Here is a 21,250-nt window from a genome sequence, read left to right as displayed (position 1 = left end):
TCATGAAAAATGTTGAAAAGGAATTAAAAAAGGAAAATTTTGTTGGCCTTTTGTAAACATAACCATTCACTTAGGATTAAACCCTTTAATTATTATTAAAGGCTTTAGCTTTTCATTGCTTCTGTAAGAAATTAGTTAGCATGGAATTTAGCCGCACTTGAGTAACAAAATTTACATCATGCCAACAGTTCAGCGATTGATTTGTGCCTTTTTATATCGACCTAAAAATAGCGTACTGGGCGCACTTTTTTGCGGTATTTTCAAATATAATACTTGATTTCTCTTCAATACTAATTTAACCAGCTTTCAGCTCTTATTCGGTTGATTATCGTGAAAGCTTTAATTCTTTTTAAATACTGTGGCTCCTGCCTAGAGTCTAAGGCAAGTTGACCAAGAATTTAAAATTGACATAGGAACGTCTATGTCGAAATAAAAAACAAACGAATTTTCTTTTCTGTCGTCAACAGACAACAAAACGTTAACATTCTACGAATCTACCAGCTGTGTAGACAGAGACTCAAATAAAACGACATAATTCCTTGTCATATCCACACAAGCTAATTCACACGGGGCTTTAAAAGGTACTTAAAATAACTCAAAAACATACAGAGCAACCAAAACTGATTTAATTCCTTTCAATATAGAACCTTCCGTAAGCTATTGAGCGTCAAGATAACCTTCAAAATTAAAAAAATTATCCTTCGGTAGATTGAAAAATCGAATCCTTTACTTCCCTTGGCATATGTACATGGAAACATTTAAAAACAGTTGAACAGGCAAACCATGTAGCGCTTAAATACAAACTCCAGATCTCCAAACAGTTTGGAGTAACGAACAGTAAGCAACCAGTGTCATCTGGCGGTAAAAAACCGAATCCCTAACAGTCAGACCAGACGGAATCTCCTCTTTGCAATCTGTGTATAAGTTTCTTAGATAGAGAACTAATAGATAGAGATCTAATATATAATTAAGAGGATTAATAACAAGAGGAGGTAGAGGACTAATATGTAATAAAATAAAGATCAGATAAAGTCCTCTTTGCAATTTATATACAAACTTCCTAAAGTGTAGAACCCGTATTACACCAACCAAGACAGGACTTTATTCTGGTGGCCAGCGTTTACCCCCCCCCCCCACGGAAAATTTACCCCCGGAAAATAACCCCGTGGAAAATACCCCCGCGGAAATGCACACGCATTAGACTTTAACCCCCCCCCCCCCTAATAGGCAAATCTATAGCCCAAAATTATTTGTAAAGTAACGAAGAAACTAACGAAAAAACCAACGTGTTCTCGAATTTTACACAGCGTAAACTTGAGTGAGTGGCGCATAATACACAAGTACAGTACCAAAATTCCTTACCCCTACGAAAATTAAAAAAATAAAACTCAAATAAAATTCTCAAATTTGGAAAGCCTATTTTCCACGGGGGGTATTTTACGAAGGGGGGGATATTTACCGGGGGAATATTTTTCATGGGGGAATTTTCCGCGGAGGGGGGGGGGTATTTTAAGCGGGGGATATTTTCCGGGGGGATCACTGGGGGAGGGGTAAATGATTTTGGTTAAAGCTAAACCACGGATTCTCGCAATTGGGGAAGGGGGTTAGAGCGACTATTTATAACTAACAGTATATTTTAATATAATTCACAATTCTATTATTAAAACATGGATTTTTTTATGGTTTAAAGAGAAAATTGTTTCACCGAATTAATTAAAGCTTGCTTTTGAAGGGTGATTAAATTTGTAGATATCTTAGATAAAGTTAGCAATAATAAAAACTTGGATAGGTACTTAACTTTACAAAATAAAACATATAATATAAAATAGGAATTTAGATAACAGCAAGAACTGCAACCCTGTTTTACCTTTACGATAAAATCAAAGCATAACATTTTGAGTGTCTCAAATCAACAATTTTTTTCATAAAGGTTTAGAAATTAAAAAACTTTACCGTTTAATGGTAAAAAACTTAACCTTTTGACGGTTTACTATCAGACAGACGTTAAAAATAGAGAGTTAGAAATGTCAGACAGACGAAATTGTTTTTTTTTTTTATCTCACTCACCTCTCTTTATTTATCTCTCTCAACCTTCCCCCAGGTCCCTAAATAAAGTTTTTGATTTTAAAAATATTTTCAAATAATGTGCTAAGCATCATTATTAAAAAGGTTAATACGAGAAGTAAAAATTCATGAACTGCAAAAAAAAAAAGACTGCGACTCAAAATTGTGAAAGGACCTTAACTTCAGCTTGATAAGATACTAGTCAAACCAGAGGCCATCCAGAGGCCCAACCAGAGGCCAATTCCTCTGCCGTCTTCTTTCTACAGTTTCGCTTTTATAGGCTTCGAGCCAGTCTCTTTCTGATTCTTCTTTCAACTTTTCGGAAACCTTTGGATAGTCCCTGAAAGAAAATTTGAATACCTCGATCATTTTTTTTTTACCAAAAAAAGAAAATTTCATAAAAAAAAGTACAAAAAACTACCTCCAATAAACATAGAGGATACCTGATCCAGAAAGTGTTGAAAAAACTCCTCAATGATTGGCCATATAATACCCCATCAATTTTCTTGAAAAAGATCCTTGTATACGAAAACTCTCCAAAAATTATTACAGAAACAAAATTTTCGGGGAATTCCAGAGAATATTGACACTTGTCTTCGTTAAGCTTGACTTCCTTTTCTCTAGTTCTTAAAAGGGTTTTTGAAGATTTCTGTTGTGGTCCTCTTTAGACACACCAGAGATGATCATGTCATCCGAAATTACTGAGAATCTCTTGATATTGCCGAATACATCTTCCATGTGACGTTGGAACTCATCTTGTGCAGACTTGAGTCCAAAGGGCATACGTCTAAACTTGTATCGCCCATATTGAGTTGAGAATTTAGTTAGTTCGGAAGATTCGTCATCAAGACACAAGTTCCAATATCCTGTCCGGCCATCTAGCTTCGAGAAGTACTTAGCACCTACATGCTTTTACACAGCTTCTTCAAAAGTTGGCATGTAATAGTGGGGTCTTTTTATGGCTTTGTTGAGATCGTGAGGATCTATAGAGACTCTCAAGGTTCCATCTGGTTTCTCCACAGCCACAGTTGAATTCACCAAATCCGTTGGATGGGTCACCTTCTCAATGATTTCTAGGTTCTCCATACGATCTAGTTCACCCTTGAATTTGGACTGAAGACTCAATGGGATTCGTCTCGTGGGCTGAATGGATGGCTGTGCACCTTCCTTGAGGATTATTTTACATTCACAGTCCAGTTTCTTAACTCCCTCAAATAGGTCGGAAAATTCAGTGAGTATCTTATTGGTGCTGGGTTTCCAGGCTGAAGACTAAGTATCAGCTTTACCAGGTTCAGTTGACGACTCGCACTGAAGTTAAGGATAGGAGTAGGGGTTGAATGCACTACCAAAAAACTATGGGTTGGCTATTATTTTCTTTGTAGGCACAGTCAATCTTCTCCCCATGACGGGAATAGTCTGACCACAATAGCTTAAAATGTCGTTATTAGGGTGGATTGCAGGTTTTGGATTTAGTCTTTTTACTGCCCGTCTGGTAATGATGCAAACTTGTGCCCCTGTGTCAGTCTTGAATTTCACACTGAACTGGTTGGAAATTCTTAGTTTAGTATATTACTGGTCATCAGCTTTATCCATCATTAGCTGATGGATAAATTGTTCATCATTGTTGAGCTTCAGAACTGATGATGTTCACAGTCTTTTGCTACCACGACAGACACGCGCAAAACGGTTGGGTTTTCTGCAGTTACTACAGATCTTCTTTTTTGCAGTGCTCTAGTGATTCTCTGAATAATCTCCACCACAGAAGTAACATTCATAGTTTTCGATTCCGTCAAGATTAGGTTTCCACAGTCTATTTTGATTCTTCTTGATGATACCAACTTCTGGCTTTCCATGACTAGTAGATTCTATTGGATTGTTTTAAGTTGCACCTGGGTTTCTGTGTAAGCTCTTGCTATTTTGATAGCATCTGAGAGGGTCACTTCGGATCCCGACTCCAGTAGTCTTTCACAAATCTTCTGGGATGATGTTCCAAAGACGAGGCAATCACAAAGCATTTCGTCAGCAATCACAGCTCCATATGATCAATCACACACTAAGATTTTCAGTTCAGTTGCATATTGTTCTAGAGTTTTACCTTCCCTTTGGTCACATTTGTGGAATGTATACCCAAAGAATATGGGGTTTGATTGTGGACTAAAGTAGTCATCGAATTTCGCAAGGTATACACTAATTTTGTCTTTTTCATCAGCTGCTAGCGTCCAAGTCATGACGTCATGAATATGGGGTTTGATTGTGGACTAAAGTAGTCATCGAATTTCGCAAGGTATATACTAATTTTGTCTTTTTCATCAGCTGCTAGCGTCCAAGTCATGAACACATCACGTCCTTTTTCTCCAAACCAAATTAGCAGATATGCACACCCGATTTTCTCATTTTTCCCACTCAATTGTCAATTAAACATTAGATTAGTATGACTTTTAAATCCGATCCACGCCTATTTTAGATTGTCTGATTCCCAATTCAGCTCAGGATATGGGACGGTGCTATCCATCTTCTACTCTGATACCATGTAACAATTTGTCTCTTCGAGCATATACTTCAAAAACCCAGGTTACAAAACCTGAAATATTACAATCATAAGCAAACCACAAGCAATGCATAATAGCAAGCATAAGCAAAAGCACAAGCAATATACAACAGCACACATAAACAAATGCAAGCGGTCAAGTAAGGAATGATCTAGAAATTCATTTAAAATTCCATTAAAAAAAATAAAAAATAAAAGTAGAATAGCCAAAGCCCAGGGTACTTTTTTCAGAGCTGAAAAAAGTTTGGAAGATTAGGAAGATTAGTCTGCAAAACAAGATTAGAATATTGGAAGCTGCAACGATGAGAGTGGTCAAGTATGGTTCTGAAGTGTAAGCACTCCAAAAGACGGAGGAGGATTCGTTACATGTCTTCCAGGAAAATTGTCTACGGATTGTTTTGGGCACCCCTCTGACTGATCATATTTCAAACAGTATGCTGCACGAAAAATGTTGTTCAATCCCACTTTTTAAGGCTATAATGAGAGAAAGATTGAGATGGCTAGGATAAGTTCTGCTGATGAAGGATGACAGATTGTCAAAGATCTTCCTTCTTGGCCATCCATCTAAGGCAAAAAAGCTGATCGTCCCCAAATACGATGGGAGAATGTCATGAGGAAAAATTTAAGAGAAATTGGAACTTCTTGGGAGGGTGTGAAGAGGCTTACAATAGATTGGGATGGAGAAGCCTACGTAGTTTTTTTGACCCCTAGGTGGCTTCGTGCTGCAGTGAGTCGTTAGTAGTAGTAGATTAGAAGGAACACACCTTCCTCTCATTAATTAGTCTCTTTTTTAGTAGATGAGAGAATTAGAGGTAGCCACACCTTCCACTCCATTCTCAGTCCCTCTATTAGGATACATAAAATGTTTAGAAGAGACCACGCCTTCCTCTTCTCAATTAGTCTCTTTATTACATAGATGAGAGGATCAGAATTGACCACATCTAACATCTTCCTCTTCATCTGGACCAATATTCATTCCGAGCAATTGCATAAATAAGAAAACAAGAACGTTATTCTACCTCAGAGGCATTATATTTCAGCCTTATTCACGTTATGTGTTTGATCTGAGTTCTTTCTTCTTAGTTTCATGAACATGAAAAGTACAGTTGATTGTTCAGTTAAGATATTTATTAATAAAATACGTAAAGTATTTGCTGACATAACTCCAACCCCAGTAAAGCGTGTTTTACAAGGAATTGAGTATGATGTAAAAACGTCATAATACCCAACGTAAAAGAACACACACAAAAAAACCGTTTATTTTGAGAATCCCTTTTTAATCTTTGGCACTAGAGCTTTTAATTTCAAATTGAGCGAGCTGTCTTCGACCACCACTTCTACAAAAACCGATCAGAAGAAAAACAATACATAGAGGCTACATCGCTCTTTTATAGATATCACCCACTGGGGTTCTTCATTACCCGCACAAGATACGTATAATTGTTATCCATGAATGGTAGCATCTTATTCCCATTAATGATTAATTAAGAAAAGCCCCAGCATTAATTAAGACAGGACTTTAAAAATACAGGGCTACTTAAAATGGATCAGCCCAGACAATATGCAACCCAGGCCTGGTTTAATTTTTTCCTTTGCAGATATAACTTTTATAGCCAGTTTGGTAGCATTGAATAGTTTTACTAGAACCACTTACAGATTTTTACACTCCAAAACAGTAAAAAAAGAGTAACTAGTTACCTTGCAAAATAGTGCTTCCAAAGTTTATTGTCTCGAATAATCTCATAAAAAAGTTTCGACGCGGTCAAAAGACGAAGGGCCGATTTGATATCAAGATCGGCCACAATTTTCAATAACAATTCAGGTGGTAGAGAACTCAGATGAGGTAAACGACAGCCACAGGCGTGAAGAAGGGGTATGACAAAGTTACTTTTGAACAGTATTGTCAAGTCACGAATTGATCCAGTTGTATACCGGCGATAGTGCTGAATAGCACACGAACAGTTCTCTGCATTTGCCCCACCTGGAAAAGAAAATGGCAACAATGCGTAACAATACTCCAGCATAAACAATAATACGGCAAAAGAGGTAAGATATATTTCAAAAATAGACTAAATCAATTTACTGAATCACTTTGTCGATTTTTGAAGCTGAAAGAGTATAGATGAGTTCACTTCACGCAACTTACACCTTCACCCCAGAACGAGCATCTGATCCAAAAGATATATTCAGCTGAATTTATCATCTGTGAGCATTTGTCGCTGTATCATACGGGTAAAATGATAAAGGACACAGTAATTCACAAGCAGTGACACAAATGGGATGGAGATGGGATGAGGATGGAGGAGGAGCTTGCTTAGCTGTGTCGGAATCAGGCGGCTTGGTGCTATAGTGAGTTAGTAGTAGTTGAAGTAGTGAAACAAATGCTTCCTTACCCTATTAATTCTTGCTTGAGTTTTTATTTCATTTATTTGTTTTTTCTATGTTTTTACTTTAATTCCTTTTTTATAAAATAAATTTTTATTACTTTAATTCCTGATTTTAAAATTATTTGAGCCGCTCAGATGCCAAATAACAACGCCTCACTCAGAGGCACTTCCCTAGATTTTGATAAATAGCTTTCTGATAATTTCATTAAAAAATCCCCAAAAAAATACCCGCCCCTCAGTCTTTGTAAAATACATTTTTTTGTGCCGCCATTACAAAAGACTTCACAAATAATCTTGCCCCCCCCCCATAAAAAGTTTTGCCCTTCTCGTAAAAACATGACGAAAATGTATATAGACAGATTTTCGATTCGTTATTCGAAGTTTTTTGTACAACACGGATGAACAGTAGGGGGGAGAGGACACACCCCTGCTTTACTCCTGTCCTTATTTTTAAATATCTGTCATTCCCTTGTTCAGTTTGTACACAGCATTCTGTATCTTTGCAGAAAGCGATGATGAGTTTAATAATTTTTTCCGGTATGCCGTAACGTGAGAGTATTTTCCAGAGTGTTGTTCTATCTACTGAGTCAAAAGCTTTCTCAAAATCAATGAACACAAGGTACAATTTCCTTCTCCCCTCATTTGTTTCTTCCAGCAGCATTTTGAGGACAAATATGAGGTCAGTACAGGAGCGGTTGACGGAAGCCGTGTTGCTGCTCGCGTAAGTGTCTGTCAAGATGTGGTTTTATTCTGTTAAGGATTATGAGAGCGAACAACCTTCCTGGGATTGAAAGGAGGCAGATACCACGCCCGTTTTCACACTTTGTGGCATCTCCTATTTTGAAAAGTTTTACAAGAGTGCTTCTGGTCCAATCTTTAGGCACCTTTTCCAACTCCCAAATTGTCTTGAAGAATTTTCTCCACAAGGTCATGCAAGGAATGACAGTCGTCTTAAGCATTTATTCTTTTATTATTTAATTTCCGGGGGATCGGCCATTTTTAAATTTTTTTTCCATAAACATATCTGTCGTATATGGAGGGTCTATGTTGATTGGAAGGTTTAGTAGCGGTACATCAGGGACCGTTGGTGGTTCTAGAGGGGGAGGACGGTTTAGAAGCGTCTGAAATAGTCTGCCCAGACTTTGCTCACATCTTCTGGATCTGTTGCAAGACGTCCATTCGGGTCTCGTACGGGACCTTTCATACTCTGGTCCCAACGGTACACATTCTTCGAGTCCCCTATTCTTGCAGCTTCTTCAGCTAGTTCCACGTTCTTCTCAATGTATTTACATTCGTCCTCCCTAGCACTCCTTTTCACCATCTTATCATGATATTGGTATATCAGGTTACTGAACACGTGATTCTCGGTACTGCAGTTAGGAAGAAGAAGAAGTTTCACCTGCTTGCGTTTATCAATACAGTCCCACGTTTCATCCGACAGCTATTGGTCTTTTGGTCTTTTCTTGAAACCAAGGACTAGTTTCGCAGCTTCTTTATAGTTTTCCTCCATTTTTTCCCACATACATTCTTCGTTTACTTCTTTAAGGAATTGTAGGACTTCAAATCTGTTGGACAGCTCTGTGATAAATTCTTTTTTGATGTCCTTATCTGACAGTCTGTCCGAGTCAAATTGTGGTTTTGGAGCAGGCATCTTCTTTTTGGGGACTTTCAGCTTGATTTTGATTGTTGCTATCATAAGTGAATGATCAGAGCTGATGTCTGCCCCTCTGAATGAGCGAACATCTTGGATACTCGCTCGCCATTTTCTGCTTTTAAGTATATGGCCAATCTGTTTTTTTGTCACCCTGTTTGGGGACGTCCATGTATATTTGTCGATGTCTTTATGCTTGAAAAATGTGCCGCCGATGATAAGGTCATTTGATAATGCACAGTCTATCAGGCAGTCTCCATTTTCGTTTCTGGCACCAAGACCTTGATTGGCAATGTCTTCGTTCGTTTCCAACCTTGGCATTAAAATCACCTGCCAAACATATGATATCATGCAATGGCGCTTCCTTGATTGTGGCATTTAAGTCATTGCAGAACTCTTCCTTTATTCCATGTCTTCCGTCATTTGTGGGTGCATAACAAGCAATTACTATCATCTCTGCATGGCCTCCATTTAGTCTTATAGATATGAATCTGGGTTTGATAGGTTTCCAATTAAGGATACTACGTATATACTAACGATACTAATACTATGATCGAGTAGGCCAGTAAAATATAGATTCAAAATTGTATTGGGCTGTGACAGAATAAGTAATTAATACTTATTAACACCGTAACTACATAAAAAAGAAGACATGAAGGGCGAAGAAAGTGTTATAGAGCCCCGAATTTTATCAAGGGTACAACGACAAGTCTATTTCAGCAAATCAAAAGAGGTTAGGCGCAACCGAGTTTTCAAAACTCGATATCTATAATATCTCGATTGCGGCAGGCTTTTGGGGATTGACTTGAATTAAAATTTAAATATCCACTTTTTCACTAACAAAAACATAATTAAATAGATACAATTAATTTATGCTCAGATGAAAAAAACGACATGAAGGCGGAAAAAGCATTATAGAATCCCAGAATTTATCAAGGGTATATTCCTGGAACGAGACGTGTAACTGAATAAAACGAAAGACGTTATGTGCACTCGAGTTTCCAAAACAGGATTTCTGCAATGTCCTAAGAGGAGCTGGCTATGGAGGGGGGGAGTTGAATCAAATTTCAGTTGAACAACTATTCACTGCTATGAAAATAATTGAATATTAAACCCTATTGGGGGTCTTTCCACTAGAATAGTGGCATATTAAAATCAAACTTAACAGTATACCTTTACATTGAATTTCCTTCGAAGCATAAGGGTGTTTCTTCGCTCGCTTTTCAGCTAGCAATGGCTTGAAAACAATAGACTTGACCATAAAGACCTCTACCCTTTGGTTTCAACACAATACTTCTCTTTTCATTCTTTTAACCAATCAGAATATTGTCTGCAAGATTTTGCTAGGTAAGATACTTACCCATCAACTCCTCCCGAAAACCAAAGACTTAAAAAGTGCCGTCTTGTTTCATAGTTAAGAAAACATGGTAACTTTTCTGACCCAATTTCAAATCTTAGCCCCCCCCCCTTCCGAGAAAACTTACTCTATTTATGAAAAAGCAGGTTACACAAAAAAAGGTCAAGGAATAATGATAAAAATTAAATCATTAAAATGAGCATTCCAAAGAACTTAATTGTTGACGTTTACAACAGTTATCTACGAAAACAAACTGTTTTTAGAAATGTTGTATTGTTTTAGTAGGGAAGATCACGAATTCGTCTTTTTTTTCCCTCATATGCAAGCGTTTCAAATACATGGTCCGAGATTATCAAGAGAAGACTTCTTAGAAAAAAACATTGAAAATTATTATCATTCTTTAATAGCAAAATATGTGCTGCCACACGAAAACGGTGTATTAACTATTTTTTACTGCAAATCGAAAAATTTAGCCAAAAGGGTGCTAAAACGCTATTGAATAAAAATTTGAAATAGCTGAAAGATTGAAAAATTGCCCATCGTGGCACATTTGTGGTGCAACTTGTTATTATTTATTTAAAAGGGAAACAATCTTACCGATTCAGACTGAAACTGAAAAAAAAACTTATTTGAACAATAAAGATGAAAAATTTATCTATTACTAACATTGAGGATAACTTTCCTTGCAAACTGAGGGATTGAACCTAAACACCTTAAACACAAGTGCCGGTAATAACAACTGCAATTTTTCATATGCAAGCGCAAAAAAAAACCGGGCCGGTATTTTAAGGTTAAGGCTAATTAAAAAAAAAAAAAAAAAAAAAAAATATTGAAATGATTTGTGATGCCCCATTAAATTGTTAAAATAAATTTTTTTAATAAAATTAAAAAATTAAGCCAAAAGGGTGCTAAAACGCTATTGAATAAAAATTTTAAATAGCTGGAAGATTAAAAATTGCTCATCATGGCACATTTGTAGTGCAACTTGTTATTATTTATTTAAAAGGGAAACAATCTTACCGAGTCAGACTGAAACTGAAAAAAAAACTTATTTGAACAATAAAGATGAAAAATTTATCTATTACTAACATTGAGGATAACTTTCCTTGCAAACTGAGGGATTGAACCTAAACACCTTAAACAGAAGGGACGGTAATAACCACTGCAATTTTTCATATGCACCCGCAAAAAAAAACCGGGCCGGTATTTAAAGGTTAATGCTAATTAAAAAAAAAAAAAAAAAAAAAAATATTGAAATGATTTGTGATGCCCCATTAAATTGTTAAAATAATTTTTTTTACTACAAGTCAAAAATTCAGCCAAAAGGGTGCTAAAACGCTATTAAATGAAAATTTGAAATAGCTGGAAGATTAAAAATTGCTCATCATGGCGCATTCATAGTGCAACTTGTTATTGCTTATTTAAAAGGGGAAATTCGTACTGAGTCGGACAGAAACAGAAAAAAAAATTATTTGACACTAAGGAAAAAAAATTAGGGAAGTATAAATTATACAAGGGAAAATTAGGGAATAATAATTAGTATAAATAATAAGTATAAATTAGGGAAGTATAAGAAGCACGGCCATATCCACTGCGCTGTCGCAAGGTGATATCCAGTTAGATTGATCTAAAAGTCTGCTCACATTCTTTTCATTGAAGAGATATAATGGTTAATGTACCGTCACTTTTTATTTAGCCAACAACAGATTTGAAGTTTTGCTTATATCAATTGGTAAGTCAAAAGAAAAATAGAATCGAAAATACATAATGATATTTTAATGTCACAATTTTGTCTTAGTACGATTCCCCTCCCTCAAATCCTGGATATTCCGGGGCGATATGCATAATTTACAAATTTTTTATTAATTGGTTCCCAAATTAGCATTAGGAATCAATGGTTGATTAGATATAATTTCAAAAGGTGATTAAAAAAAGCACAAAAATCACCGAATTTTTTTGATTATTTTCGGACTATATCCAGGTATGGACGGGGGAGGTTGAGGTCAAGTATTTAACAAACATTCTTAGCATCTTCTCTATGCTAGTTACACTTGATTTATTTCTTCTGTCTCTTTCCCAGCGTTTCATCTGGTTTTAGATAGGCTATACTCTAAGCTTTTTAGTTTGCCACAAACCAGCTATTTGGATTTTAAACCCTTTCTTTCCTGCCCGCTTCGTTCCGAAAATTTTTATTTCATAATAAAAAAAAAACTCCAAAAAATATTCAGTGTTGCTAAGTAAACAACAGCTGGAAATAAGTTTTTTGTATCTTTCTAAGTTGCAGTAAAATTTGTGTCAGGTATCTTGAAGTTTATATTTGTTTGCAAGTCCGATTTCTAACAACGATATCTACTAAGCTTCAAACTTTAAGTTTTCTATTTTAAGGTTTTTGAATTGTTGTAATCCCTTGTTAAAATATATGCAAATATTTTTGCAATTACCAGCCGCAAGGCCCCGGCACTTGGCACGCTTCTATAAATAGATTCTCATTGTCGCTTGTCTTCTAACCGCAGACAATTTGCTGTCTTTTCATACTGCACTTTTCAAAGATATTTGATTATTAATGCAAGTCCTATTTCTAACAACGATTTCTACTAAGCTTCAAATTTTGTTTTTTTTTATGGTTTTTGAATTATTGTAAACTTTTGTCAAAATACATACAAATATTTTGCAATTACCAGTTTTTGCTGTTTAAGCAATCTAATGTAAACTTTTCCATGCATGAAAATCTTCAATTTTTCTAAAATAAGTGTGACAACGTCATTGCAGTGCTGCAATGATGCATAGAAAAATGACGTCACTAACATTAATCTTTTTTTTGCCAAATTTAAGGCTCTTAACGAATTTTCTCAGACTTAAGACCTCTCTAAATCGCTTTTTTTTATGCGAGAATATCCCAAGACACCGATTTTTCCCCAAAAATCTTATATGATATATATTATATATATATATATATATATATATATATATATATATATATATATATATATATATATATATATATATATATATATATATATATATATATATATATATATATATATATATATATATATATATATATATATATATATATATATATATATATATATACATATATATATATATATCTTTATAAACGAGCAATAGTTGTATATATTTATACAATTATTACTCCATATTTTTTCGGGAAAATTCATATCTTGGGATATTCTCACATAAAAAAAACACAATCTAGATAGGTCAGAAGTCTGAGAAAATCCGTTAAGAGCCTTTTTTTTGCAAATGACATCATGCAATATGTTAGTACATCATAGCTGACATCATATAAGCATTTTCTTATATGATGTCATACATAGCATAAATAAGATTGTTGAGTATCCAACGCATCAGATATTTATATAATATAATGTCTGTTGGAAGGCCCAAGAAACGAAAATTTGCAGTTACAGTTACTATAAATGATGATTATTTGGAACTAACACCTGAACTATCAAACGTGATAAGATGTGAAAATCGAAAAGCTGGACCATCAGTTGCAACAACACCGATTCGGGCAGCTATAGCAAAGGCCATTGCTAAGTTTTCTAAAGTAATCAAAATCCAAAAACGCGTCAAAAGTGAAAATGAAGAGCAATGACACGGGCGGTTAGAACATATGCGAAAACGACAATTAGAGCGTGTCAAAAATGGAAATAAAGAGCAAAGACACACGCGGTTAGAAGATATGCGACACCGAACAAGTGAGTGAGTCAAAAATGAAAATGAACAGCCAAGACACACGCGGTTAGAAGAAAAGCGGCGGCGTGTCAAAAATAAAATGAAGAGCAGACACACGTGGTTGGAAGACATGCCATACCGAGCATGTGAGCGAGTGAAAATGAAAATCATGAGCAAGTAAACAAGCGGTTTGAAGAACAGCGGTGGCGTGTCAAAAATGAAAATGAGAAGCAAAGACACACGCGATTAGAAGACATGCGACACCGAGCACATGAGCAAGTCAAAAATAAAAATGAAGAGCAAAGACACATGCAGTTAGAACACATGCGACACAGAACACGTGAGCGAGTCAATGAAGATCAACCTGGACAGCGAGAACCAAAACACACGCGGTCTTCTCCAAGTTGAGAGTAAATAGCAAGAGACATGGATTGGGCCTTTCTGAAATCTGTATCAGTAGATGCATGTGTCGTGACAGTCCCTGTGAAACAGTCACCACATAGTCAAGCCAGTTTGTGGGGATCACAAGACCAACTTTCAGTAGTCAGTGCCAGACAAGCTTCGTCAGCAGCTGTATCTGTCATAGCTCTCTAGATTTTCAGTAGGGAGTCTTTAGTTCCAAGCAAAACTGGTCAACTGATCCACAAGTCATCGAAGTCTTGTAATATTGGTCTAAGAAATATCTAAGCGAAATTGTCATAAAATTAATATCCATGCCTGCCACCAATATCCTTTCCGAGGTTCTAAGTCTGATTAGTAATTAGTCAAATAGTTTGTGGTAACAAACTGTAAGTAAGGAGCAAATCGGCCAAATAGCAACCGAAACACTAAAAAACGGAATTTTTGTAACAATAGACAAATGAAATGAAATGGCTTTATATGCCGACTCCAGATGCATAAAATTCATCAAGTTTCATGTACCCATCAAAAGCTACGAGCCTGAGAAAATTTGTATAATTTTCTAGAAAGGGCGGGAACGCCCCTAAAAATTCAATGCATCTTAATAAAAATGACACGATCAGATTCAACATATCAGAGAACCATACTGTAAGGTTCTCGAGCTTCGTTCGGGGAAAATGTGAAATTTTGTACTTTTTACCAGAAGAAAGATTGCGAATAAGTGTTTATTTGTTCAGTTTTTTTTTGTGTCTGTGTGTGTGTTTTCTTTGCCAGGGTGATCATATCGAACCAATGGTCATATAAGATCGGGAGAGGACTCTTTCGAATGGAAATTACAGTTCTAATTCCCAATTTCGTGACCAAAAATGATTTAAAAAAAAAATAGGTATCTTAAAATTTTTATTGGATGCATTTGGTAAAAAAGGGTTTGGAGGGGGGGGAGCTGGAAGTGAACAAGAACTTTCAAGTTCCAATAAAATGAGCCCTCTCTGAAGTTTATACGAGCATTCCTTCCATATGAACCATATATGCCCCCAGGGTATAACTTATAACCCTTGCCCCTGAAGACTGTGGGACTCCTGCTCAAACATATAATTTCCAGAACTTTCAACTACGTTGAACAAAATGGCTATATCAAAATTTGATAGGATGTGTTTGGGGAAATGGTGGGCGTGGATGGGGTGTCAGTTGCCTTAGAATCGCTTTCGACTATTAAAAAGGAAATTAGCCATTTATATTTCCAATCGAGTGAGCCCTTTCTGAAGTTTCTACGAAAACGTTGTCTATACAAAACCTTATATGCCCTCAGGACATAACTTAAAACCCTTGCCCTGAGGGCTGTGGGGGATTTGTCATCCTCAAAGACCTAATTTCCAGAACTTAAAACTACGTTTAATAAAATGGCTGTCTGAAAATTTTGATTGGATGTGTTTGAGAAAAAGGTGGGCGTGAGAGGGGGTTAGTTGCCGTCAAATCACTTTCGGCTATTAAAAAGGGCACTAGCCCTTTGAATTTCCAATCGAATGAGCCTTTTTTGAAGTTTCTACGACAACGCCTTCTATAAAGACCTTATATGCCCCCAAGGTATAACTTAAAACCCTTGCCTTGAGGGTTGTTTTTTCTATGAGGAAATCAACTACGCTGAACAAAATGGCTATCTCAAAATTTTGATTGGATGTGTTTGGGGGAGTGTTGGGCGTGGGGGGCTAGTTGCCCTCCAATCACTTTTGTATATTAAAAAAGGCACTAGCCCTTTGAATTTCCAATCGAATGAGCCTTTTTTTGAAGTTTCTACGACAACACCTTCTATAAAAACCTTATAGGCCCCCAGGGCATAACTTAAAACCCTTGCCCTGAAGATTGTGGCTGAGTGTCCTCCTCAAAAATATATTTTCTATCTGGAAATCAACTACGCTGAACAAAATGGCTATCGAAAACTGTGGTTGGGTTGGGATGGGGGGACGACGGGGCGTGGGGGGGGGGCTAGCTGCCCTCCAATCAATTTCGAATTATAAAAAGGGCACTAACCCTTTGAATTTCCAATCGCATGAGCCTTTTTTGAAGTTTCTACGACAACACCTTCTATAAAAACCTTATATACCCTCAGGACATAACTCAAAACCCTTGCCCTGAGGGTTGTGGGGGAGTGTCCTCCTCAAAAACATATTTTTTAAATGGAAATCAACTACGCTGAACAAAATCGCTATCTCAAAATTTTGATTGGATGTGTTTGGGGGAATGCGGGGCGTGGGGGGGGGCTAGTTGCCCTCCAAACCCATTAGAATATTAAAATGAGCACTAGATCTTTGAATTTCCAAACGAATAAGCCTGTTTTGAAGTTTCTACGACAACGCCTTCTATAAAAACCTTATATGCTCTCAGGGCATAACTTAAAACCCTTGCCCTGAGGGTTATGGGGGAGTGTCCTCCTCAAAATATATTTTCTATCTGGAAATCAACTACGCTGAACAAAATGGCTATCCACAAATTTTGAGGGGATGTGTGGGGGGAACTACTGGGCATGGGGGGGGCTAGGGGCCCTACAATCACTTAGGATTTTTAAAAAGAGCACCTAAACACTCGATTTCCACTCAAATGAGACCGTTTTGAATTTTTTGTGATTACTTCGTCATGTGAAGTGCCTCTGGAAAAAAAATAATAATAATAAAACATTGGAGCCGTACAGCCTTTACTATAGGCAACGCTAGTAGTATGTACATATTGAATTTGCCGCCTTTATGTTCCTTCCTGTATTATTTGCGGCCTTTACGTTCCATGGCAGCTTTCCATGGTTGATTACCAGACTAATTATTGCTAATGTTGTCAATTGCATATGGAATTATACAAAACCTATCAGACGGCTTTCTTGGCCAACCAGGTATGTTTCTGGGCCAACCAGACAAGTTTCTGGTTCAACTATAAGTTTCTGGACCTTTAGATTCCCTGGCACCTTTCCAGAGCATGTACTTATGGATTCTGATACTCCTATAGCAATTTAAACGTTATTCTGATGCCCCTATAGCAATGATTACCAGAATCAATAATGCTATTGATGTCAATTGCATATGGAATAATACAAAACCTACCAGACGGCTTTCTTAGCCAACCAGGTATGTTTCTGAACCAACCAGACAAGTTTCTGGGTCAACTATAAGTTTCTGGACCTTTACATTCCATGGCACCTTTCCAGAGCATGTACTTATGGATTCTGATGCCCCTATAGCAAGGAATTCTGATGCCCCTATAGCAAGGAATTCTGATGCCCCTCTACACCTTTTCAAAGAGATTCAGAGCTCCCTCACATGGCATATGGAATTCTATGGAAGCTATAGCCAGGACAGGTTTGGTGGGTATAGTCTGGTTTGGTGGATATAGTCTGTTTTAGTTTTTCAAAGAAAGAGAGTATTTGACAATTTTGCAAAAAGGGATTCACAAATTGGACACTATGAACAATATTAATTAATGTTTTGAATAATAGGAGTGTGAATGATGACTTACCTTTCTGATGTGGTCTATATAATACACAAGTGATGTTTTATATGTTTTGACAATTTAAAATAGGATCTACCGTTCCCGGCGTTCCTCCATTTCGGAGGGGCAGGAGAGGTGGGGGGGGGGTCAATTTTGTCGGTAAAAAAAAAAATACAAAGAATCAAAAATAAAAGAGATATGCCTCACGGGGAAGGCTAAGAGGCCAATCCGTACGACATTTATGAGGACCGGGGAGGGGGGGGGTAAATATTTTAGTGAAAACAAAAACAACTCATAATTTAAAATAAATGCGATCGGCATCACGGGGCAGGCACAGAGGCCCTTCGTTCCCAATTTTCTGAGGACAGGGGAGGGGGAGGGGGTGTCAATTTCAGAGGGAAAACCAAAAACACTCAGAATCGAAAATAAACGGGATCTGTCGCATGGGCAAGGCTCAGTGGTCCGTCGTTCCTCCCGTTATGAGGGGCAGGTGCGGGTGGGTGTCAATTTGGGAGGGAAAACAAAAAATACTAAGAATCGAAATTAAACGGAAATCTGCCTCAAGGGGAAGGCTCAGAGGCCATTCATTCCCCCATTGCTGAGGGCAGGGGAGGGGGGGGTAATTTAGGAGGGAAAACCAAAAATGCTCAGAATCGAAAATAAACGGGATCTACCTCAAGGAGATTTTAGATTTTCGTGGGTGTTTGGTTCCCGGCGTTTATTATTTGAGAAGTAAACTTTAGTATTTCGTGATTTTATTATTTGAGAAGTTGACTTTAGTATTTTGTGGTTTTACGTGCCTGAAATCATGAATTAGAATAGTTAATTAGCTGTTTGGGTTTTAAGAACTAGTTTTTTTTTAGATTTTATTGTGCGTTATGTTCCTGGAATTTATTATTTTAGAAGTTAAATTTAGTATTTCGTATTTGAATTGCCTGAAATCATGAATTAGAACATTTAATTGGCTGTTTGGGGATTTTCAGATCTAGGTTTTTTAGGTTTTCGTGTGTGTTTGACTCCTGGGGTTTATTATTTGAGAAATTAACTTTAGTATTTTGTGGTTTTACGCGCCTGAAGTCATGAATTAGAATATTTAATTAGCTATTTATGGTTTTCAGACCTAGGTTTTTCAGATTTCCATGTTTGATTCCTAGGCTTTATTATTTGACAAGTTAAATTTAGTATTTTGTGGTTTTACGTGCCTGAAATCATGAATTAGAATAGTTAATTACCTGTTTAGGGTTTTCAGACCTAGGTTTTTTAGATTTCGTGATTTGACGTGCCTCAAATCATGAATTAGAAAAGTTAATTAGCTTTTTGGGTTTTCAGACCTAGTTTTTTATATTTTCGTGGGTGTTAGGTTCCTGGGATTTATTATTTGAGAGGTTAACTTTGGTATTTCATAGTTTGACTTGCCTGAAATCATGAATTAGAATATTTAATTGACTGTTTGGGGATTTTCAGAGCTAGTTTTTTTTAGATTTTCGTGTGTTTGACTCCTGGGGTTTATTATTTGAGAAGTTAACTTTAGTATTTTGTGGTTTTACGTGCCTGAAATATTGAATTAGAATAGTTAATTAGCTGTTTGGGTTTTCAAACCTAGTTTTCTTAGATTTTCGTGGGCGTTAGGTTCCTGGGATTTATTATTTGAGAAGTTAAATTTAGTATTTCGTATTTGACGTGCCTGAAATCATGAATTAGAATATTTCATTGGCTGTTTTGGTATTTTCAGACATAGGTTTTTTAGGTTTTCGTGTGTGTTTGACTCCTGGGGTTTATTATTTGAGAAGTTAAATTTAGTATTTTGTGGTTTTACGTGCCTGAAATCAAGAGTTAGAGTATTTAATTAGGTGTTTTGGGTTTTCAGACCTAGGTTTTTTATGTTTTCGTTGATGTTTGACTCCTGGGGTTTATTATTTGAGAGGTTAACTTTTGTATTTTGTGGTTTTACGTGTTTTGAAATCATGAATTAGAATATTTAATTGGCTGTTTGGGGATTTTCAGACCTAGGTTTTTTAGATTTTCATGTGTGTTTGACTCCTGGGGTTTATTATTTTAGAAGTTAACTTTAGTATTTTGTGGTTTTACGTGACTGAAATCATGAATTAGAATAGTTAATTAGCTGTTTGGGTTTTCAGACCTAGTTTTTTTTTAGATTTTCGTGGGCGTTAGGTTCCTGGGATTTATTATTTGAAAAGTTAACTTCAGAATTTCGTATTTGACGTGCCTGAAATCATGAATTAGAATATTTAATTGGCTGTTTGGGGATTTTCAGACATAGTTTTTTAGGTTTTCGTGTGTGTTTGACTCCTGGGGTTTATTATTTGAGAAGTTAACTTTAGTATTTTGTGGTTTTACGTGCCTGAAATCATGAATTAGAACATTTAATTACCTGTTTAGGGTTTTCAGACCTAGGTTTTTTTAGATTTTCGTTGGTGTTAGGTTCCTGGGATTTATTATTTGAGAAGTTAACTCTAGTATTTCATGGTTTGACTTGCCTGAAATCATGAATTAGAATATTTAATTGGCTGTTTGGGGATTTTCAGACCTAGGTTTTTTAGGTTTTCGTGGGTGTTTGTTTCCTGGGGTTTATTATTTGAGAAGTTACCTTTAGTATTTCGTGATTTAACGTGCCTGAAATCATGAATTAGAATAGTTAATTAGCTGTTTGGGTTTTCAGACCTAGTTTTTTTTTTAGATTTTCGTGGGCGTTAGGTTCCCGGGATTTATTATTTGAGAAGTTAACTTTAGTATTTCGTATTTGACGTGCCTGAAATCATGAATTAGAATATTTAAGTGGCTGTTTGGGGATTTTCAGACCTATGTTTTTTATGTTTTAATGTGTGTTTGACTCCTGGTGTTTATTATTTGAGAAGTTAACTTTAGTATTTTGTGGTTTTCCGCGCCTGAAGTCATGAATTAGAATATCTAATTAGCTGTTTAGGGTTTTCAGACCTAGGTTTTTTAGATTTTCATGGATGTTTGACTCCTGGTGTTTATTACTTGAGAAGTTAACTTTAGTATTTTGTGGTTTTACGTGCCTGAAATCATGAATTAGAATAGTTAATTACCTGTTTAGGGTTTTCAGACCTAGGTTTATTAAATTTCGTGATTTGACGTGCCTTGAAATCATGAATTAGAAAAGTTAATTAGCTGTTTCGGTTTTCAGACCTAGTTTTTTAGATTTTCGTGGGTGTTAGGTTCCTGGGATTTATTATTTGAGAGGTTAACTTTAGTATTTCATAGTTTCACTAGCCTGAAATCATGAATTAGAATATTTAATTGACTGTTTAGGGATTTTCAGACCTAGGTTTTTTAGATTTTCGTGTGTGTTTGACTCCTGGGGTTATCATTTGAGAAGTTAACTTTAGTATTTTGTGGTTTTACGTGCCTGAAATCATGAATTAGAATAGTTAATTAGCTGTTTGGGTTTTTAGAACTAGTTTTTTTTAGATTTTCGTGTGTGTTTGACTCCTGGGGTTATTATTTGAGAAGTTAACTTTAGTATTTTGTGGTTTTACGTGCCTGAAATAATTAATTAGATTATTTAATTAGCTGTTTTGGGTTTTCAGACCTAGGTTTTTTAGATTTTCGTGGGTGTTTGACTCCTGGGATTTATCATTTGAGAAGTTAACTTTAGTATTTCATGGTTTTACGTGCCTGAAATCATGAAT

The 21,250-nt window shown here is 36.2% G+C and overlaps 1 protein-coding gene across 1 annotated transcript in view; it reads right to left on the bottom strand.

Annotated features, from left to right (window-relative positions):
- Positions 1-1,222: 1,222 nt before the first annotated feature.
- Positions 1,223-21,250, bottom strand: part of LOC148942566 (uncharacterized) — a 54,745-nt gene continuing 34,717 nt past the window's right edge. The window contains exons 4-6 of the mRNA XM_089102304.1: positions 8,150-8,369; positions 6,311-6,681; positions 1,223-2,404 (exon numbers count right to left, since the gene is read on the bottom strand). Of these exons, the coding sequence (XP_088958430.1) occupies positions 2,263-2,404; positions 6,311-6,681; positions 8,150-8,369 (733 nt within the window). The 3' untranslated portion in view covers positions 1,223-2,262. The remainder of the gene's footprint in view (positions 2,405-6,310; positions 6,682-8,149; positions 8,370-21,250) is intronic.

Source organism: Artemia sp. Qi Xiang Cuo, chromosome 16, assembly GCF_049724085.1.
Source record: "Artemia sp. Qi Xiang Cuo chromosome 16, ASM4972408v1, whole genome shotgun sequence".
In the NCBI taxonomy this organism is placed as follows: domain Eukaryota; kingdom Metazoa; phylum Arthropoda; class Branchiopoda; order Anostraca; family Artemiidae; genus Artemia; species Artemia sp. Qi Xiang Cuo.
The sequence above is the reverse complement of the archived record's forward strand: the minus strand, read 5'-3'. Positions and strand labels throughout refer to the sequence as shown.